This window comes from Tetrao urogallus, assembly GCF_951394365.1.
Source record: "Tetrao urogallus genome assembly, chromosome: 1".
In the NCBI taxonomy this organism is placed as follows: domain Eukaryota; kingdom Metazoa; phylum Chordata; class Aves; order Galliformes; family Phasianidae; genus Tetrao; species Tetrao urogallus.
This window is the reverse complement of record NC_136813.1, coordinates 126,076,879-126,100,476: the sequence shown is the minus strand read 5'-3', so window position 1 is coordinate 126,100,476 and position 23,598 is coordinate 126,076,879. Positions and strand designations below refer to the sequence as shown.

At 36.2% G+C, this 23,598-nt stretch overlaps 1 protein-coding gene across 1 annotated transcript in view; it reads right to left on the bottom strand.

Annotated features, from left to right (window-relative positions):
- Positions 1 to 317: 317 nt before the first annotated feature.
- Positions 318 to 23,598, bottom strand: part of ARFGAP3 (ARF GTPase activating protein 3) — a gene marked incomplete at both ends in the record, with an annotated part of 32,248 nt that continues 8,967 nt past the window's right edge. The window contains 12 exons of the mRNA XM_079549176.1: positions 318 to 335; positions 883 to 1,004; positions 3,881 to 3,971; positions 5,330 to 5,453; positions 6,618 to 6,755; positions 11,890 to 12,015; positions 12,578 to 12,703; positions 15,771 to 15,916; positions 17,945 to 17,991; positions 19,658 to 19,717; positions 20,111 to 20,192; positions 21,871 to 21,954. Coding sequence (XP_079405302.1) covers positions 318 to 335; positions 883 to 1,004; positions 3,881 to 3,971; positions 5,330 to 5,453; positions 6,618 to 6,755; positions 11,890 to 12,015; positions 12,578 to 12,703; positions 15,771 to 15,916; positions 17,945 to 17,991; positions 19,658 to 19,717; positions 20,111 to 20,192; positions 21,871 to 21,954 — 1,164 coding nt within the window. The remainder of the gene's footprint in view (positions 336 to 882; positions 1,005 to 3,880; positions 3,972 to 5,329; positions 5,454 to 6,617; positions 6,756 to 11,889; positions 12,016 to 12,577; positions 12,704 to 15,770; positions 15,917 to 17,944; positions 17,992 to 19,657; positions 19,718 to 20,110; positions 20,193 to 21,870; positions 21,955 to 23,598) is intronic.

The following is a 23,598-nucleotide window of genomic DNA, read 5'->3' as shown; positions in this document are numbered from 1 at the left end:
TCCTTTCTTGCCTCGCAGACAAAAGCAGTAATAATACAAAGCTCCCAACATCTAACATCAAGGTCACTAAGAGAAACACAAGACTGTCAAGGAAAAGGAAAATAAAAGCATATGCAATGTAACAAGTTGCTACATAATTTCTGCTCTGTGAAGACAAAATAGCAATAAAAAGACGCTGCGCCAGAAAGCTGCACAAAAATAGGCTGGAACAATTAGGGACATTAACAGTCTTAAGGCAACCTTTATTCAAATCAGCAGTGTGATTACTTGTGCATCTGAAGAGAAACTCTTCTTTAGTGTACTTGATATGCAAGTTGTTAAGAACCATATCGATCCTAGAAAGCAAACAAACAAAAAAACCAGGCATGAGCATGTTTTCCACTGAAAGAAAACAGTTTCACTTACGTTAGTGAAATAAATTGTAGTTGAATTCTTAAAATCTTTCTTTAAGAAAATTGGGCACTGTTTTGAAGAACTGGAGCTTGCAGCTAAACTGAGAGATAATTAGCCTGATTTTCAAATATAAAATAGCTCCCATCACCCTCATATAGGAAGCACAAACTGCAGGAAAGCTACTGCTGTCAAACCAGAAGCAATACCAGAGTTAGGAACTATAACAGCAAAACAACAGCAAACAAATGGAATTTTTGTTTAGGTTTTCAGAAAAAAACACTCTCTGCAAGGAAAGAAACAAAAAGAAGGTGTGCAGTAAGCTACAGATTTCCCTCTAAGATTATAAAGAACTACTGTCAATCCTGGCAGGTCTATGAAGTTCAAAACTGAGTCCATTCTTTCCTTCCCAAAAATAATTCACAGCAGGATCTATGACATTAGATGCCTACAAGACAACTTTAACTGAAGTGTAAGATATTTTTTGCTAACCTGTATAGATGTCATGACTCCATTAGCGAGTACAGAAAGCTTTCCAGCCACTGATTTCACTCCTTGTTTAAACTGGGCAATATCAGGAGCAGAAGGCAAGACGTTTGTAATGTTGTAGCTTCCTGAAGGGGCAAACACACAGACAAAAATAAAACAATTCTGTATAAAAAGCAGGCTTTTTTCCCCGTAAGAAGTACAAAATGCTACTAAGTGGACTAAAGGTGAACATCTGATAACCACTACAGAAAACAGTAGGTCAAAATCTGAAATTTCTTAAATCCATCTTGCTTTTTATTTTTTCATTAGCTCCTATTTCCACCCAGTCTGTCATTTTCTACTCTTCGCATTCCCAGTTAAGCAGTATATGTTTGGATGAAACATGATTTATCCTGTGCTTCCAACCTGCTGCAGTGGTATGTCTTGTATCCTGGACAGCTGTGCTTACGCTGCAATTTAGAGATGAATGAGAAGTAAGGAACCTTATTTGTGTGCATGCATGGGCATGCTTTGCTCGCTGTTCTGCATTACTGTATCCACAGACTGAACATTCTCTGGAATTACAGCAATGGTCATTTGCATAGCAGGTTTTCACAGTCCCCAACAAAGCTGGCAATCCAACCTTTCTTAGAAAGAGTGTTACCTCTACTGCTGTTATGAGAACTACAGGTCTAAAGACAGCAGAAAGCAAAGGTGTTTCAAAACTAATGGCATGGTAAGTATTAACACACAATTACAGTCAAATGCTCATCAGTGAGAAGAACTACTGTCATGCTAAATTCTGCAAAGTATTTTGAAGTCTTCCAAGCCTCTGGTGCTGTAAAGGACAAACACGTCAGTGAAAGAGCTCTTGAAGAACTAAGATCTCATGAATAAATGAGGTTCCTGAGAGGAAGCACATTTTCAAAATAAAGACTGGTCCATAGCCCTAACTGAGGCATGCAGCCAATCAGTACCTCTGGTCAGTCAGAGCACGGCTGGTAAGTCGTACGCAGTTATCAACCTGCACACAAGTTCATCCAGCTGCAGACACCACATCCTTCAGAACTGTAACTCCTTTCAACAACATTTCCACACACTGGCTTTAAACAGTATTTCTATATACTGGCTGCTTTTTCTTTTTTTTTTTTTTCTTTCTTTTTTTTTTTTTTTCCCCCGGAGAGAATCTGCAGCTCCTCTTTTCATATTCATCAAGCTTCCCTTCCCCCGAGACCTTTCTATGGCACATGGGCACATCACCTATTGCTCCTTTTCAAAAAAATCACTATTCAAAAATTCACTATCACTGAGATATCTCCACTTCTGAACTGTAACTTTATCCATTCCATTTAACACATGCTTCAGCTTCTTTTTTTTTCTTCTCCTATTAAAGCAAAAACAATGGGAATAAAAATCACATATGTGAACAAAGGGAATGAAGCTCTACTCTCTTCTCAATCGAATGATTTTTCTCCTGCTTTTCTAGTTTACAAGACTCCCAGACAATTGCACTAAATGACAGAGGTAGATAACTCCTTGTTTTCTAACTTCTTTCAAAATCATGATTTGCAAGTCAATGACCTGACATGCCATCGTTGGAAAGTAACAGGTATTAAAAAAAATACAAACTAAAAACTCCGTTTTGCAGCTTTATCTTTTTGGTAACAGTGTTCTGTATAAAGACAGGTATCCTGAAACTTGGTGACGTAAAATCTCAGCGGTGTTCATGAAAACAACTTTAGTTTCAAGTTTAGTTTCTATATTGGCAAGGACCCCAGAATTACAGAAGTGCATTTGTTGCCAACCTCCGGTCTTCTGATTACATTTATTTTACGGAACTGATCAGGACCTTGGCATTAATCCAACAACAGACAACCTATGAGTGCAGTAAAATATCTCAAATGGTCACCATCTAAAATAACCTTTGAGAAGGGGATTGTAACAGAAAAACAAGCAGGAAAGACAGATCCTAGTGCCTGAACATAATGTGAATTTAAAATACACAAACTAACAATTCTTGGTGTATTATTTCTTCACTTTTACTGCTAAGAAATGTAGTAACTACACAGGAAATTGAGCCACTTTGTAATGAAACTTCAAATTCACTGTTGAATTACATAGCAAAGATGCCAGTTGCAGTGAGTAACTAAGCATGAAATGCAGGAAAGTATTTTGCATTCTTTTATTAGAAATCTCTGTACTCCACACGCCCTAAGAGACTTTCCCAGTAGTGAGTAATGAATAAACATGTGCACAGTTCCTATACACATAATAAACTTTGTATAATTGCTTATGAGTATCCTTATGTAGAGTACGATGAGAATTTTATCATGTATACACCTAGTGTATAAGTGAGCAGAATCCTCAAACATCATATTCTGAGAAAGGACAGAGGCCATTTTGAAACAACACTATGTTGTTGAATTATTAGCAGGATGCTAAAAAACAATGACATTTTCAACAGCCTAAACACTACTTTTCAGTCTATTTAATACTTAATTTCCAACCTGATGATATGTACTCTCCAGCCTAAAGTATTCCAACAAACCTTCTCAACAGACAAATAACTTGCAACATTTCCTTAACAATTTGGCAAGACCAGTGTTCAAAGTAGATTGAATACTATTATTACAATGTGTGGCATGCATGTGGCATGTGGTAACTCATCAAAAGATTACCTGAATTTAGGTGTCATCTCCTTTGTTTTTAAGATATTAATATACGGTTTCAGATCTTCTTTGTTTGTTTTCATACACAAAAAAAGCAATATCTCACAAAAATTATACTAAAATACTGAAGTCACTGAACTGAAAACATGGAACTTTTTATCTAATAAATGAACATTCTGGAAAAATGACTACAGCTGTCTTGCTTGCTTGATCTATTAGCAATATTAATACATACTGCACTTTGCATACTTTTTGCAGAATACAGCAATAGCTTTCTAACACCATGACTAGAAGCAGAGTACTGGAATGCATCCCACAGCACTCTACAGTTTCTCACCCAGTTAAATATGTACCTGCCGGCTGCTTTTTCTGATCTTCAAACAAGTCTGCTGAACTTATAGAGGAGCTTCCAGAAAGTCTTTCCAGTCGAGCCCTAGCTTCATACTACAAAAGAATTGAGAAGAAAAAGTATTTTAACAGCGTGCTGGCATTTTGAGAGCTGACGAGACTATAAAAAGTAAAAACCCATCTGAAGTTGACCATTCTGAAAGCTACTGTCATATTATATGTAGCTTATACAGCATGAGCTTGTCCTCCCCTCAACTCTTTTCTTAATAGATCAAAGACTGACATCTTCCTCTGCAACACTGAGAGGCCAGTTCACTATTAGCTCCCCTAAAAAAAGTTTATATTGCTGACCAGGCAGAGGACAGTGCGCTATTCAATCATTAAAAATCACAACAAAAAATATGAAATAGTGGGTAGGTATGAAAAACACTCCTGTTAGCATCATTTTGGCATCACAGCATGTTTGTATCATAGAATCATACAGTGGTTTGGGTGGAAGTGACCTTAAAGCCCACCCAATACCAACCCCCCCCTGCTGCTACTAGGGCTGCCACCCAGCAGCTCAGGCTGCCCAGGGCCCCATCCAACCTGGCCTTGAGTGGCTCCAGGGATGGGTCATCCACAGCTTCTCTGGGCAGCCTGTTCCGTGCTTCACCATTTTCCGAGTGAAGAATTTTCCTCCTATCACCTCATACCTCCCTTCATTTAGTTTAAAACACTTCCTCCTTGTTCTATTACTATGAGATCATGCAAAAAGTCAGTCATCCTCCTGTGTACAGAAAGGTCACAATGAGGTCTTCCTGAAGCCTTATCCCTGCTGAATGATGATTTTAATTAAACTCTTCCCAGTTCTAAGTCCTTGGGAATGGTGATAAAATGATTACATTATTTTACATCACTGTTTACATTGTTATTTTTTCTTTAAAAGAAATTTTTTTTTAAGGTGATTGCTTGTCTACATAACTAACTAATATTAATGCTTTTGTTTTATTACTATTTGTAGGCTGATCCAATTATATGCTATTTGCTGAACAATTTATAAGCTTACCTAGCCTTACAATTATAAGGAGACTGCCCTTTTCATCAACAATTTGTTAGCATCAGATTTTTTGTCTGCAATGAAAGAAGCTGGACTTCATCCAGCATCAGGCTGATTCTTTCTAAATCAAAGACTGCTGAATGACTATCTATCACCCCTACCAGAAAAGAATGATACTGGGGGCAAATCTCCTCCTAGCATTTTCAGCTCCTTGAGAAGAAATACTAAACCATCAGTTACTGGAGACTTGTCTATTTCTATCAAACAAATTTTCAAACAAATATAACTCTACAAAAGTAACAATTTTACAGATTGTTAAGTATTTATTGCCTGCTCTTTATATACAACAACACCTTGTTCTACAGCCAAACAATATTTTCTCATTCAGCAAGGTTTATCACTGTTTCCAGCTTACATCTGCATGATCTTGCCTTCCGAAATACATGTCTGATGAAATTGCTTTTACATTGCCAAATTTTTTTTGTGCCTCATCGGTGCTTGAAGACGGCTCATATTCAGGCTTACGACGAGATGCAGGCCTAGAAAAAAAACCAGAACGCATTAGCAGTGTTACATTCATATCATGGCAGAATGCTAAATCAAATAAGAAGCACTACCATCTTCATTTTTTTGAAGTCCAGAAGCATAATTGTGATTTATAAAATAGCAGCACGTAGAAATTAAATCAGCATAAATCCAGGACTGTATAACTAGTCTGATATAGCAGCAAATAAAATTTCAGTGACAGTTTTACAAGACAATGAACTTATAGTATCTGAAATTCATGAGTCCTGCCATCTTTATTTTTAGAGCTCACTGAAAAAGTAAGCCAAAATTACATCAACAAAAACAGGATATTTCTACAAAACCCCAAAAGAAAAACAAACCCACTTGAAAGCACAACATCAGTGAAATTCACATTTAAGCCAAACAGTATGAAAAGATCCGGCCTTTTATCTCAGCAAACATGCATATGCTTATAGCTTTTTTTAAAGAAAAAAAGAAGCTTAAATAACAAACTAACAGCGTTATGAACAATATCAATGCCTATTTTGTGCAGAATGTATGGTCCAGTCTTTAAGAAAGAAGAGACTATGTTTGTCTTAAAAAAAAAAAGTTACATTAAGCATACAGATAAATGAAAAATTGTTTTAAATAAGAACAGAAGCAAATACAGCTGGCAATCACACAAAAGCCCACATTCTTGCATTTTCCATTTTATTGAAAAGATGAAAACACAGCTGTCACAAAGAAGAAATACATTCATCTCTTATCAAAGAGACAACAGACCTAATTGCGATGATATCTTGATCCCAAGAGCTTAGTTTCACTCCTTCGGTAACTGGGTTCTACTTGGTTCATAAGACAATACACAAAGGAAGTAAAACAAGCACGTACTCAAAACACTCAAATATGAGTCATTCTCTATTTTGCCTACCACCTTTTTGCTGCAAATACTTTGGAAACTACCTCCAGTAGATACACTGCAAATCAAAACAGACAATAACTTTTTTAAAAATACTGATCACGAAATTCAGCTTACAAAGAAAACTCAGCCAGGAGGCTCCTTGCCTGATAATCAAAGCTGTGACCGAATTCTCCCTCTAGTCAGAAAAAAAATCGCACTACTATAATCAGGATTCAAATTGTATTAACACGCTTGGACTTTCTATTCAAAAATCAGTTAGTATTTCTTGGCATACCTCTCTGAAAAGCCTGTATTTTTCGGAGTTAATATTACATCAACATCTCTGCTATTACTTTCCTTCTTCCAAAAAGGATCTGAATTGTCATCCCATTTAGAGAAAGTGTTGCTTCTCAAATCTGAAGAATCATAGTACCTAAATAAAAGAAAAAAAAAGAAATAGTGAAAAAGCAGAATCTTACACTTAACTGAGTGGAAAGTTCACCTTCCCTTTAGGCTGGATATGGCCACAAATATACGGTGTGGACTTCCAGAGAGATCTGTTCCCATCAAAGACAGCAGAACAAAGATTTTGTTAATTTAAGTATTCCACCTGTTTTAGGGTCAGGCAAAGCACTTGGAAAAAAACACTGTCAAGACACCTACTTGACATAAGAGAAATCCTTCAGAACAAGCCCTGTGAGCAATGGTTTTGCATCATGACAACCCTACAAGCCAGCCTGTTCATAAACACTTGGTGCTCCATAGTAATATACCAAAATAAAGCCACCACCACTTTCAAGGCACTTTTAGAGATCCAAATGTACCTAACCCATGCCATCTGACGGTGCTGTGGGTCCACATGCAGGAAATTTTTTCTAATCAGAGCTGACAGTGGCTGATCTCACAGTTACATACAAATCTATCTCCAGCAAGAGAATCTGCTCCCATTTTCTGCAGCATTAACAAACAAAATTCAAAGCTGTATGGAAAGCCCTTACCTCAGGTTCTGTACATTTTTGTATGCAAATATTACTATGAAACTTCTGAGCTTTGTAACATGTTTTATTAAATAATGATAAAGAACATATTTCTTGAAAATCAGTCTCATTTGAACAACTGAGAATCTTTTTGCATATCAAAACTGCAGAGAACACAAAAACAGAAAGAAAAGGAAAAAAAACTGAAGCACATTTGACAGGGTATCTTATCCTGAGCATTTCCCTTTATATATGATTATCTATGTATGTTTAAAGACATCTGGCTAACACCTGGGGGAAAAAACGTATCTAAATGCTAAACACTGAGTGTTTTCCTTTGTGGCTAAATTTAAATCCTAACTTTGGATACGACTAGGATAGGGGTAAGACGACCAAAACAAAAGAAGGCATTAAAGCCAGGACCCACATTTCATGAAAAGAGCCATTTGAAAAACATGCTCTGTTTGTGTTATAAATACTCAGGACACTGTTTTTGCTGTTGATGGGAAATGTGACACCTTCAGTGAAGTCTCCCACCACTGTACATGTAAAAGAGCAAGGACAGATCTGTGATTAACTTCTGCAGAAATCTCTCCCTTTCTCTCCCAATAGACACCAAGAAATGAGACTCACTGAGATGCAATCTTCATTTTCACAACCTTATCTCACAGACTGGATGTTACACGCATTGTATTTTTGAGGGCATTTTTTCCTGCTAAAAGCACTATTTTAATCTCTCCACTATATGGATACAGCTGGAAAATCCACAGGAAGTCATCAATATAAACTGAAATGAAAGGAGAAATATCACTCTTTGGGGCACATCACTATATTAATTCAATCTTTTCCTGTTACTGTGATTCTAGCTTGTCTTCAGTGGAACACCTCATAGAATAAAAGGAAGGCAGAAACTCCCAGACAGAAGTTGCAGAGCATCAGAGGGAAGATTGTCTTCCAAACTGCCTCACTCAGCCGCTGATCTCGCTCTCAACAGCTCAGAAATACGGCAAAGTGCTATATGCTTTCCTACATCCATTTTCCTTTGGCCTTTCAGCTCACTTTGTGTCAAATGTTCCTGTGGCAGCGGGATGTAGAAGAGGAGTATGAAAAACACGTGGAATCTACGAGATGCTCACCTAGAGAGTGATGCTCATCTTCCAAAGTTCTATAGGAATGCATAATAACAAGTGGGGGTATGAGGACAGAGAGGTGAAGCAATCTAATCTCTCAAAGAGCATCAAAACAACAGGATTGGAAAGGGATTACTCACGAACTGCTTTAAATTAAATGACTTATTTCTTCACCTTTCCCTTTCAGATTTTCCTAACTTTACAAAATATTTCTTCAGTAATCAGAGAGGGAAAAAACCCACACATATAAAAAAAACCTACATTATTATGTTAATAAACATTTTTTAAATGTAGGAAAAAACAAAACAAAACTAATCCAAGAATTTTGAGAGGCTTTAATTATGTAATAAAATCTTAAGGTATTTATCTTGCTTGATTTACAGATATGCACCAGCACGGCACTAACATCCAGCTTTTTGCTACATACTGAGATGACAGCAAGTTACTCTGCCTCTATTTCAAAGTCACAACTTGCAATAAATAAAAACCCTACCAAGTCCAACAATCTGACACTTTCTCTAAAAAGAATGAATTTGTTTATCAACTCCAATTAGATTCTACTACTGCTACAGCATGCACAAGAGTCAAAAGCAGCTAAGTCACAATTTACCTTCTAATTATTGAACCAAAACACATTAAAAGCCTCTTCCATAATTCATAATTTCTCTGCTAGTAGACTTATAAATAATTTGAGAGCAGTAACAGTTCCTTTTCAAGGTACAAACAAACAGAGGAGCACTGAGATGATACACGTCTCATTTTAGAAGACTGCTGCCAGTTTGCTTGGTATCATATTTGCAATTCTGTTGCTAGTGATTACACAACAAAGTATTGACATAAAAGCCTCTGCACTTCTATTTACCTACCTACAAGTAATTAGGTACCATTTTCCATGTTATTTTGGCAGCAATTCAATAAAGTTTACAGAAGGACTGCTTGTTTCTATCAGTCCAGCTGTTTGAATGCAATTAATGCCTGTCAAGCACTTTGCTGTCTCCTTCCCAGCAAAATTTGCAGTGTATTTGTGCTCTGACCCAAACTTTTTTGTCTTGGATTTTTCTTAATTTTATGTTTAAAGACAAAGTCTTGTATTATAAGACTGCAGACATCTGCCTAATTCATCTAGCACACAATATATCAAGGTTTACTTTTTGTAAGCATTTGGCATGCTTTTAGGTAAAAGATTCCAACAGCAGTCAACCTTATACCAGAATTTGATATTTATTTAATTCTCAACTGAGCACTGAAGATACACTGAAAACAAACAAATAACTAAGATTCTGCATATGGTCAATGAAAGGTTGTACAGCAACTCTTCACAAATAAAGACTGGACAATCAGTGAGACAAAACTTATAAGTACCACAGAATTCAGACTACTTCTCAGAAAAAAGTAGCTTCTTTTCATTACGTTGAAGGGCAGGAATGCTATGCAGAGGGATCTTAAAAGGCTTGAAATAGGGGCCTATGCACGCTTCATGAAATTCAACAAGGCCAAGAATAAGGTCATGCAGCGGGGCAATTCCAAACATGAAAAAAGGCTGGGCAATGAGTGGATAGAGAGCAGTCCTACACAAAATAACTTGAGGGTATTGGTGAACAAACAACTGAGTAAGAGCAGATCTTTCTGAGATCTACATTACAGCACATGCCAAGACAGAGATGATAAGAGACAGCCAGCTCAGCTTCACCGAGGACAGATCACATCTGAACAGTCAGGTGGCCATCTATGACAGTAACAGCATCAGTGGACAAAGGAAGGGCAACTGATGTCATCTACGTGGTCTTGTGCAAAGCCTTTGATATGGTCCCCATCACATCCTTGTCTCTAAGTTAGAGAGATATGGATTTGAAGGCTGGCCTACAGGATGGATAAAGAAATGGTGGGATGGCCACAGTCAGAGGGCTGCTATCAGTGGTCTTATAACCTGGTGGAGGCCAGTGGTTAGTAGTGTCCTCCATGGGTCTGTCTTGGGAGCTGTGCTTTTCAGCATTGTTATCAGTGACAAAGACAGTGAGATTGAGTGCATCCCCAGAAGTTTGTTGATGACACCAAGCTGCATGGTGCAGCTGACAGAAGAGAAGGAAGGGATGCCATAAAAGATATCTAGACAGGTTTGAAAAATGGGCCCATGTTAACCAAATGAGATTCCAGAAGGCAAAGCGCAAGCTTTTTTTGTTTGCACTTGAGCTGGAGCCATCCCATATTTGCACTGACAGGGAGAACACATTGAGGAGGGCCCTGCCCAGAAAGACTTGGCACAACGAATGAACAACTTGACATGAGCCACCACTGAGCACTTGCAGCCCAGAAGGCCAACTGTATCCTGGGCTGCATGAAAAGAGAGGTAGCCAGCAGTGCAAAGGGAGGCCTTTGTTCTGCCCTCATGAAGGTATGCAGACCTGGGACCCCCAGCACAAGAAAGACATGGAGCTGCTGGAGCAGGTCCAAAGGAGGGCCACAGAGATGATCAGAAGGCTGGAGTACCTCTCTCATGAAGACAGGTTGAGGAAACTGGGCTTGTTCAGCTTGAAGAACAGAATGTTCCGGGGAGGCCTCATTGTGGCCTTCAAGTACCTAAAAGGAACTTAAGAATAGGTGGGAGACTGACTTTTTATGCAATTTGATAGCAATGAAACAAGGGGAATACTTCTAAAGTAAAAGACAGAGGTAAAATACTTCTAAAGTAAAAGAAGTATGCCCAACCCATGGTCTGTATGTGGACCAACAAAGCTAACAGTGCAGCCACCCTCTGCCCTGTACCATTGTGGTGGTGGCTCTGACCCACTCTGGCCCAAATGCACAACTGTCACTCAGCACCAACCGAACATCAGTGAGCGATTATCCCTATCCGGTCTGAAATGAGGGCATGAGGTGGGCACAGTGCAGTGCTGACTCAAGTTACGGTAAATAAGTTTACGGATTTTTGATACATTAACTGTCAACATAAGTATATTAGCTGTGACTTCGGAAATGGAACATAGTTTCCCTACAGTAAGGTAAAAAATCCCACTAATTTCACATTTTTGTTGCTCTTCTTTATATGCTTTAATATAAAAATATCAAAAATTAAAATAAGTTTTGTTATTTATATATATTAACTATATTCTACATTTACAAAGGCTACTCAGAAAGTAATGCCTCGTATTTTATGACTTTGGCTCATGATGTCAGAGGTGGCTGTTGGTGGAATGGCAGTAGAGGCTGGACCTTCCCACAGATATTCCATTGCATTTTGTTGCTGTGTGACAGATGGCAGCAGAGGGGCAGTCTGACAACATGGTGCCTGACATGGAAGTGGGTACGAAGCAAAGCTGTGTTACTAAATTCCTCCATATGGAAAAAATGGCACCTACTGACATTCATGAACACTTTGTGAACACCTACCTTGTTTCAAATATACTGCATACACTGAAATACATAACTTACATACACTCAAAACATAAAGCCAATACATTACCTTGAACTAGAAGAAGAGAAATAGGAGTCTTCTGCATCATCTATGTACTTTTTCTTTGGTTTTGCAACTGTTGGTGTTTCTTGTTCTATTGTCTGCATATCTGAGATGACAGAGTGAGAAATGCCACTGTGGAAAGTGAAAATAATAATAATAATAATGTGAAGAGATGACAAAGCCTACACCCTAAAATAAATAAATAAATAATGAAAGCCCTTGTGCAGTCTCTGAAGCCTGCTGTCATTGCAAAATCTCTATAAACATTTAAGAAGAAATGGGGAATTTAAAAAGTAAAGAAGCCTTTGAAAGCTCAGCTATAGTTCTCTGAAGTAGTGACAAGACTTTTGAATATACAAAGCATTCCAACAGCTGTAAAAGAGCCATATGATTTTACAGAGTTTTGGCATGTATCGGATAGACTATGCTTAGGTTTGTAGTGTTCAAGAAGACATTCCCGCTACCCTCATCACAGACAGCTAAATAACTCAAAAATCCTACAGACAATCTACAATTTAAGTTAGCATCTGTCTGGAAAATTAGAACTCCTACCCCTTTCTCTGACAAATACTCCATTCTTTGACAATTGCATTTCCTTAACACTTCAGTATATTTTTTCATTTCAAAAGTAAAATCAAGACTATTTGCATAAAATCACAGTCTATTTAAACACAGGGTACAGAACCTCACATACCTTCTGTTGCTGCCAAATCCCATGCCAAGCCTCTCTAGTTCATTTTTCTTCTTACCAGATAGATTTAACTTTTCTTCTTTTGTTTTAATATCAAGATCTCTGTAGGCCAATCGTAAAGATGATACACTAGAACAAAACATACAGTTAAATGTTAATGTAAAATCATTTTAAAATAGTAATATTGATAGAAAACAGGTAATGCGTATTATACAATTGTATCTTGTTTCCTGTGTTTACTGAAAATATTCATTATTAACAAGATCACATTCCAACTATAAGAATGGGAAAAATGTGGTAGAGAATACTGTTTAAACAGTACTCTGAGTATGGTTGGGTTTTTTGTTGTTGTTTTTTTTTTTTTTCCTCCTTCAAAAGATATGTAAAAATTTCTACTGATAAAATTCAGGGTACTGTTTTGCTCTACCATCAAGTCAACCACTGTCATAGTGGTACCTGCTTCCCAACAATTACCAAAATCACCCAACTCTGATACATTACAGTATCCTCAATACAACACTAGTAATGTGCTCCCCAAGAGCACTCCTTGGCCCTGCTATATCTTCCTACATGCTCCTAATGGTTTTAACACCTGCTATATATACTTGAGGAACTTTTAGTAGAGGTAGACCACATTTCCCCTCTGTTGATGCTGCTCTTCTCTGTCCCAGAAAAAGAATCTCAGAAGAGGGAAGAGAATCTTTGTAGCTGCAACATCAAATATATTCTCTAGTATGAAATCTCTGGAGCATCCAAAACGTATTTACTCCATGACAAGCAACGTATTTTGTCACCTGAAATATCCTTGTAATTCAAATACAGTAAGAGCTGAGATGCCATGGGCCTTTCTAAACTTCAAAACAGTATTAATTATTTCCCAGCAGTATCAATGTAGGAGGTGGAGTTTTTAAATCATGATTACAGAACTGTAGGAACACTGCTTAAATCTAATTTGTTAGTTTAAAAGGGATACAAAGAGTAATTTTAATGAGGAACACAACAATATCTAATTCATAGGTTGTGTCTGTCATAAAGTACAAATGAACACTATCAGAAGAAAAGCAAATGGGAATTAGATGTTACTTGTAGATACCTGTAGACTTCCTGTTGCAAGTAGAAGGGAAATATCTAAGTTGAAAACAACACATTTTCCTTCTAACTTTCCATCCATTTTATACAGAAGCGGGAATGAAAAGAAAAGCCACTTGATTACTGAAACGGGCTCTTCTGGTCTTGCTCTTCATCAGGCCCCATGTGCCCTTACTTAATTTTAAACAGGAGTACAAGATGCCTCTAACATAGGTCATATCTTGCTGGACAGTGCAGACTACTGCAAGACAGAGGTTGTGCACCTGAACTTGCAATCACTGGATATCCTTTGATTGGCCCTTCAGAAGGCCTTAATTCAGAACTAAAATGCATTATGTCTTACGTTCAGATGCTGGCAACAATAAATATCAGTCATCTAGTGAATGAGTTTTGAAATCAGTAAAATCTGAAAAACTTATCATCAAACTACAGAATATATCCAGGAAAGTTTTTAATCAATTCTTACTATTTAGAACCAACCGTTATAGAGAAAATGGGAAATGTTTTCTAAAGTTCAGCTTAATACTGATACTGAAAGAAGTCTACTCAGCACTTTACTTAAATAAAAAGATAGCAGTCTGTTTCATGAAATCTATTTAATGAACATAAAAAACCTCTTATTTTCTGCAGATTAAAAATCATCATTATACCTATTAGTTTTACAGTAACTCTAGCAGTCTATTATTTTGTCACTGTACAGCAGAAAATGAAGAAACTGTGTACCAATTATAAAATTACTTTTTAAGTTTCAAATCTTAGGTCTCTTTCTAAAAAGAAAGCATCAAAAGTATAATTTCCAAACATGTAACAAAGTCACAGTTAAATAATTTACTAAAGCTCATTACTCACTCATTAGTTACTAGATTTTAAAACAAAAACCACACAAATTAGCTGGAGGCATGCACAACTTTAGAAGTATTCATTCTTCTTTAATTTTGATATACACTGCTATCTACAGTTAAAAACCCAAAAAGTTAATCTCTAGTGAACGTTACCTTGCCCCTACTGAGATTGGATACATAAACTGAGGTCTATGTGCATCCCTTGCATTTACAGACACTCCTAGAGGGTTCTAGCTAGCCCAGAAATATTGCAGTGGACCTATACACATCAGGTACTGACAAATGTTTCTGACACAAAAACAGAATCATTAACGTGAGTTTCTTCCAAACTGCATAATATCATTTAAAAGATTATCATTAAAGAATACTAATAATTAATAATGAACAATCATTTTTTGTTTTTATTTAGCAACACATTCCTGCAATTCAGTTTACTGGCAATTTCTGGCAATCGATGAAGGTTGTGATTTTTGTCAGAATACTCAGAATACTCAGGAAAAAAACAAATGATCCCCTTGTGATTAATACTTTTGATGCACACAAAACATCCATTTTTGCAGAGGCCATGTAACACGTATGCAAAAATACCATGAAGCAGATTGTAGGCCGAAAAGCTTGGTATCGTGAATTCCAAGTGATCTTCTCATTTTGCAATTGCAATTATACACAGAAAATTCCTCAACAGTTTATTAAAATGAGGCAACCTAGTTCTTATCAGATGTAATGCTAAGAATAAAAGCTGCAGCCTATTTACTGAGAATGGACCAACAGAGTTGGGGCCTCTGACAAAAAACAAGTTCTTATGAAAATGAAGGCAGCTTCTGTATAAAACAGCTTAAACTTAAGCAGGCAACTCTAGCCATACTTAACCAACCTGCTGCTTTTGACAGCGAAACTTTTACCCAATACATACACAAATAATACAGAGCACCTGTATGATTCCTAAGCAATCAGTGAGTCTGTTACAATGTTTATACACTTCATTACACCAAACCAAAATGAATTACATAACTACCAAAACGAACTACCGTAACAAGTACTGAATAAAGGAAGTTCAAGAGGTGAGAGTCTCATCTGGTAACATGGCCAATGGAACAATTACTTTTTGACACGTCCCACTCACATTTGGGGATCTTCATTGAATTAAGAACTAAAGCTTTATTTGCAAAAGTAGTGCTTTGGCAGCATTTAAAATGCTGACAGTTAATTCATTAACAACAAATCAGGCGCTGCATTTTACCATTGTATATACAACTCATACTTACAGTGGCTCTTCCATCTCTATTTTCTTACTGCTATGAAGATCCTCTTGTTCCTTCATTTTATCTACAGCTTGTGCTTGTTTTTCAATCTCATTAAAGTTTTGGCTGCTGACTTTTTGTGCTCCCAAACCACCTTTTTTGGCACCAAGCTTGATTCATTAAAAAAAATTAAAAATAAAAAAGACCCATGATTACAACTGAGAAAATAATGAAGAATCAATTTTGAAAGCAACAACAAATACTACACTCTGTTAGGGAATATACAGTGCAACATCAATAATGATTATGCTGCATAACAATAATATGATAAACTTTGTTGCACCTGAACCATTTGATGCTCATTCACTTAATTCATAATTACAGAAGTTATAGAAGTGACTAAGATTTTTGAAATAGTTCTTACTGGCCAGTCTTAGTAGTAAGGACTGATTTATTCATATTTTTAATGAATGTATACATAGGTATTTAACCATAAGATAGCAATACACAAGTTTTGTATGTAAGTGTATGCAAAATTATATGCAAAAGTTATATGCATAATTAGTATTTGCATATAACAAAGCGCAGCAAGTTTTTGTTTTTGTTTTTATTAAGATAGACACGTCAGTTAAAGAGGTCACAGTTTTGTGATGTTTTTTTTTAAATAAATCTATTTCTAGCTCATTACTTTAAAACATGAATACAAATCCTTTCATTCCGCTCATCAGTTATTTAAAAAACACTGATTACTACCAATTTGAATAGACAAAATTATGTAGATTCAGAAACAACAAAACACTCAAACTGCTGCTCTCAGTCTCCCATGTGTTCAATTCTTTATCTGCAACACTACAGCAATATTAATTTTCCCAGTATACCCATCTTAACCTGTTAACATCAAGAAGTCCTCATCTAAGAGCTCTGGCCTATGTACACACAGAATTGTACAGTTCTAGGCTCTGACAATGCACGTGCACCTGTGAACCCAATTACATTGTTTTATCTCTAAGAGAACATAGCTGCATCAGCCACTTGGAATAAATAGGAAATTCCTCTTGTATACTGGAGCCCTCTAGTGGGAGCAACGAATAGCATGTTTCAACCTTTTCAATCGTTTGACCCAATGGATTGAGTAAGTAATGTATGGAGAAGTACGTTAGCCAAACCTAAAAAAATGTAGTGACTCCCTGTAACGTGACATCCTTGTAGCCTATTATTAGGGATATTTTACTGGGAATTGTGAGCTATACTCCCAAAACTTAGCTTTTCCTGAATACACTGAGTCAACTCTGAAATATCTGGCCCAGTTTTCAGTTCCTTGAACAATCACTCAGCTCCTCACGTCTTCTGTACAAAGGCCAGATGCCTAAGAAAGCATTGGGATCCAATCCATAAACAACTCTCTAAAGTATCCTGAAACTATTTTCAACTGAATGCAGCTGCAAGTTATCTATAAATACAACCAAGTGCCATACTGCGGTGTGATGCTAGATGAGAGTTGCTACACAAATAAAAACCTGAATGTCTCAAGTTCACCTTATACTGACACATTAAGCCATGCATGCATATTTAGCCACTTAAAAGAGCTATTGGAAATGCCTCTGTTTTCAGGATTTGCTACAAAAAGAACTCAAATGTCAACTAATATAGCTGAAAGACTAAAGAAGTCAATCCAGAGTCAACATATCTGACAAGAAAGAAGAAAGGTTACAGGGCACATTAAAGGATGAAGTTACAGGCACAATGGTTGTGAATGAATATGTATCATATGTATGTATCTATCTATGTATAGATACAGGCTTTGACACTTTTATTTTACTTATTTTTTAAAAGACAGCAGGTGTAAAAGTCTAGACAGTGCCATAAGCTGCAAGTACGCAAATGCACTCAGAATTTATCTGAAATCAGAAACCTCCTTACGCATCTTAAGTACTCTGCTACAGAACAACAGCAATCAGTCAGACAAATTCATCTTAACAATCAGAAAATCATTTGAGTTGGAAGGGACCTATTCATTTTGCAATGGATCATTAGTTGTTTTGATGTAGGTCTTCTATTGCATTTTAGTTTCATAAATTGTTACTGATATATGTACTGTTTAGTATTAACTCACATAATACATTTCCAAATTGTAATTTACTATTTCCACAGGTCTGTAATGCAGAGGAGAAATAAAAATGTTAATTACATAGACTTACCCCTTTCTTAACCTGATTCGGCTTCTTTTTTATGAAGGAGGTGTTCTCTGCAATGATGAAATGTACATTACTCGACATACACTTTTACTGATTTCAGAACTGCAAAAGATAATTTCTACAATTTCAGTCTCAAAATATGTTTTCAAATTTACTATCATAAAGTATTACAGTTTCTTCATGAAGAGATTCAGAAACTAAATTGAGTAACAGTGAACTGAGTGGTAACTATTACCAAGAAAATGTGAGAAAGAGCCTCTGATTGAGGATATGGTACCTCTTGCCTATTCTTAAGAAGAATAAAATTACAGTTCAGTTTTTGGTTCTGGATACCTACTAGTACACAGACTTGCCATTCTGAATCATACTAGAGGTTTACCTGATCCCAAATCACTTCCAGGAAAAATTTTCACTAGATAGAAAGGCACTATCTACGTTTAGAACAACCAGTGATAAAATAAATCAGTATCATCATAACTGCACCAACAAAATCACAAACATCACCAGAGGTGACAACATGCTCTACCACTGAACTGAAGAGTTTTGCTCAATTGCCTAAATATACTACTAGAAGTCTAGACTTACATATAAAGTTTGCAAGTTCCAGACTTAATGCTTTGTATTAGACTTTGAAACATACAAAATAAATGTATTTACATCCTGCTTTTCATGAAGTCTGAAGCAACTTCTGATCCTGGTACTTTAATGAGGCCATTAGCAGTTGAATTGACTACAGTTTCCAAACAACTCCTACTAAATGCTTACATATATAGGAGAAACTCGAGTTGAAATTTAGTCAGAAATAGACTAAACAAGAATACACAGAACAGAGATTCTTCATGTAAGATAGAACTTGCCTTGTTCAAAACAAGTAAGAAAAGCACTTGTTCTGTGAAAACCTGTGTTATCTATAAAAATTAGAAAAAACAGGTAGCACATGTAGATAACTCTTTCTCCTACTCTCTAGTCTCCATCTCATTAAAAAAAAGTGAACTCAAAAACAGCAATGAAGATCGTGCCATCTTGAAGCACTAAGCTAGACCAAGCAATACTTCTCTACTAACACTGCTGCTGAAAAATCAATACTCCTAGCTCCTGCAGGGTGATCCTAAAAAAGATACGCCACCTATGTATTTAATTCTATTCTGCTTTCCTCAACTTCTTAACTTATACAAAGACATATTCCTTACTGTTATGCAAATTAAGATTCTAGACACTGAAGATCTTACATTACAAATACAAGATTTTTCCTGCCTAATTATGTTTTGTTTTCTGAAAAGGGAGCAAACCTACGTCTAGGTAGAAAGAGGGACCTACAACTTGTAGTCTTGCTTTACATAAAGTTCTTGCTTAAACAAACAAACAAAAAAAGCAGGCCATTATTCACAGCACAGTGCTCCACCTGTGTACAGATGCAGAACTAGAAGGCGGCTAACACTCTTAAAGCATTACTGGTCAACATTACTCGGTGCATTTAAACTCTCCAAGTCAGCAAGGATAACATATATAAAACCAGAACACTGTTGACTAAACCTGATTTCTTTAGTGGAATACAGCATTTAAGAGAAGTCGTAAAACAAATTCTGATGTTTCAAAGTAACTCATGTACAGAATATTGAAGTAAGACTTCTACATCTTTCCCAGTCACACACTCTGAGTAAAAACACATAGAGAGGTACACTGTACTGGTTGCTGTCTTCTGCTTATGCTCATTACCTAATGTGGCTTTTGGTGATGTGCTAAGGCAATCAACACTTGGTCCATGTTCTGGTCCACCTGAAAATATAATGTACAGTAAGGGTAAGAATACCAGAAGGTTCATCATAATGTTTAAATACCAAAACACAACTCACCATCCTCAGAGTTTGATACAGACACCATAACGTGTCATTTCTGTTACAGCTTTACCAGCTACTAACAGTCACCCAAAGATTCATCTGAAATCTTCTGAACCAGACTTTAAGTTGGATTTCTACTAAACATTATTAAAGGAACATGCAACACCACACATTCTAGCATAACCCTTCTAGAAACACAATCCTTCCCAAAATTCTGAAGTTATTAGCAAGGTTAGATGATTTAACTATTGAAGCAAGGTAAAGAGAGTCTAAACAAAGAAACTGTCAGAAAATGCACAAAATTTTTTTGTTAACAAAGAACCAATCATACCTTCATAGCTTTCCAGGATGTTTTCTGAAGCTTTCTGTTGTAGAGGAACTGGTTCTGGCTCTGATAATACCCATTCTGTATTCTTCATATTGAATTAAAAAAAATAAAAATAAAAATCAGAGTTGCACACAAAATGGAATCCATCAAATAAATACGAGCACTGTACTCAAGAACCACTGATGAGTTAGTATTGAATTCTTATGACTATAGCTTCTAGTTTTAAAACCTATTAAAAGAAATGTCTACCTTTATTAAAAAGTGACCTGTTTTCAAAGCACTGCTGAGCATCTGAGTCCACCTTTCAGGAAATTTCAGTGTTTACCATTCAAAACAACAACATGCATTTTAATTACATTCTAGATTTCATCGCTGTATGCTGGCCATTCTCTTTTATTTATTTTTTTATTCTTAACATTTATACAGTACATGAGATCTGATTTCTAATTTATTTACATATAGTAACCAACTCTTCTCCCCATGCTAGGCTCTCATACTTCTTATTTTCTAACATTTACTTTTTGACTACAAGCAGTACTCCAAAGTCTTTGAGTCCTTTCATTTAGCTCAGACAAATCCTTCTCACCAGGCAAGCCTGAGGCCTGGACACAATAATACCTGCTTAATATTACCTTTTTTCCTCTACAAGCCCTTTGCCAGTTCATGCTTGCTTTTCTTTAAAACCTCAACCTCAAAGCTTCCTGTCATTTCCCTCTCAAAATACCACACTCAAGGAATGTCTTGCCCTGAGGCACACAAACTAATTGTCTCTGAACTCCTATCTTTTCAGCTATTCAAAAACTTTGCTCTGAAAATTTACTGTACCTGACCCATAAATTCTCCCAAAAGGGTTTGCATCAAGTTCCTACTTCTTGTCCTCAGCCTAAAAATATTTACAGCAGTTCTCTGCTTAACCCTCCTTCTCCCTAGCTTGCTTCAGCTTATGCTTTTCCTTGCAAGTGTTATTCCACGTTCCTTTTGGAAATAAAAATACACTATTTTTCTACTGTCAGAACAGATCATCTTCTGGTGAAACCCTAGATTATAACAAAAAGCTTCAGGTGTTCACAGACAGCATACGTACTAGAAAACACTACTGCCAGAACATTCAATATTGTTGCAATATTTAGGAATATTAGTGTAGCAGTAACTTAATTATTGCAAGCTTAAGGTCTCAATTGCTTTTATGGGTATTTTTCAAATATCAGAGTCAAGAGAGTCTCTGAAACACTGCTCTCCAAAATATACACAGCACCTATCACCAAAAGGCACTGGGAAAGCAGAGCAGAGCTAAGATCAAACACATAAAAACCACCAGCAGCAACAGCCTGCAGAAAATTATTTTAATTTTTTTCCAAAGAGGATGTAATTCTGCAGGGAGGAAAAAAAAGCACCTGCTTCACCAATGTTTTAGGAACTATTACATTTTATTGATTATAAACTGAAGTTTTCACTTAGTGAATTTAGATCAGGGCACTCTCAAGCCAAATGGCTCAGTCATGAGTCCAAGTAAAATTGTGTGCCTAAGAAAAACAGTTTCATTCCAGATTTAGCTATTATTTGGGTAATTCTGAATTATCATCTTAGAAAATCATTCACATTCAGGAAGAATTTTGAGACTCACAGAAGGATGAGAAGATGAATGAGTTTAATTCAACAACCTACTGCCTAAGATTTTCTTTCAGGGTTTAACCTTCATAACAGAACACACAGTTATCCTAATATGTTCAGAAAGCAAAGAATTAAGTAGAGCCAACCTATACCTTGGAAGAAGCATGGGACGCAAAAAAGTCCTCTTCTTTGTGCTGAGGTGATGCAGGTGGCATTCCACATCCATCTATCCACAGCTACAAGTGTTTACAGAGAGGGTCAAGGTAAAGAAGGAGGAGAAGGAGATTATTAATTTTACAAGACAATTGCATTAAAGTATTCTGAAAAATGCACTTATCTTAAAACTACATTTTTATCAGGTTAAAAATTTAATGATTTTCTTTTCCTAAGTATTTCACCCTTGCCAATTTGTTTGAGTATATGACATTCCTTGTTTAGATTCCATGGCTGTGATATCTTCCTTCCCAGTAACCATTTCCTTCCTAACCAAATACTCAGTATAAGCTCTGCTGCAGTAATATTATCAATATTCAGTATCACTAGAGTTTTAGAATCAAGTTTTTTCATATACTCATGTAAGAATAAAAAAAAAACACTAAGAAAATACCATGGTCTGGTACTTTGATGAATTGTCCCACTCGGTCTAGAGCTCCAAAACCTCTACTACACCTGCAGAAAGCTGTAGCAAGATGCTAACAGTTCTCAGGGTAGGCTGCAGAGCCCTAAGTGCCTCAGGTCATTCCCGGAACCCTGCAAGACAATACCTGAACTTGTGATCTACATTCTAAGTTTAGAAGGTTCTTACTAATACACGCAAGACATCATGCTGAAAATAGTGACCATCTTCAAAAAGGTTATGAAATATGCAACAAGCTTACCTCATCATTAAATAATCAAAAGAGCCAGTAAATTAGAGGGTTTTTTTTTTTTTAATGAGACCAGTATGAAGATTAATTACTGAACGAAACTTCAATATAGATAGCACATCACCACTCAGGCTTGCAGTGTATTCAGAAATATATTTACTATTTTTTTAAATGTAAGAAATAAATTATTAATACCAAATTTTTGGATGAAATCTATAACTGAAGATAACCACAGCTCTTTGAAGTGTCATTTGGGGAACTTCATGCCAACTTATATGCAAATAGTATATTAAGTTTACTTAAATTTGTTTCATATCTAAAGCTATTAAGTAAAAAAATTATCTGAAATTAGTGATGTAAACCATGTTAAATACAATATCCATAACATAGAATTATTATAACTCACTAAATTTCATGCTGTATCATATACAGACTAGAAGAAAAAAAAGCAAGAAAACTGTATTGTGTTTTGTTTCATTTCTTTTTTTCTTTTTTTTTTGTTTCTTTAATTCCCATTCATCTGATCAACTTCAAATGAATTAGACACGGACTTGAACACACTGAATTAAACAATCAAAGCATTCATTCTGCATACGCAAAACAGAAGTGTTGTGTCAAACTTACTTAACGCCTCAGCAAACTCATATGCTGCATAGTTCAGTAACAACTTCTTCCTGTCAGCAATCTCACTTCTAGGCTTTGACAGCATGCCTGAACTGCATCAGCACTTTTAACAGAACAGTATGCTCAAGACACAGAATTTGTGAATTTTTCAAGTATAATTTTTGTAGAAAAATGTACCTACTCAAATCTAAACACTCTAAAAATTACAACTATCTTATAGACAGCTATTGGCACTTCTATTTTTTTACTATGCTGTACTTCTAAGTAATAATTCAGCTGCAGAAAAGCAAATCTAATCACAATACATAATTCATGGAGAAGAGCTGGCATATTCATTGTGCAACAGCACAAATACAATTTTGCAGTACATCTGTGAAACAAAGTAGTTCC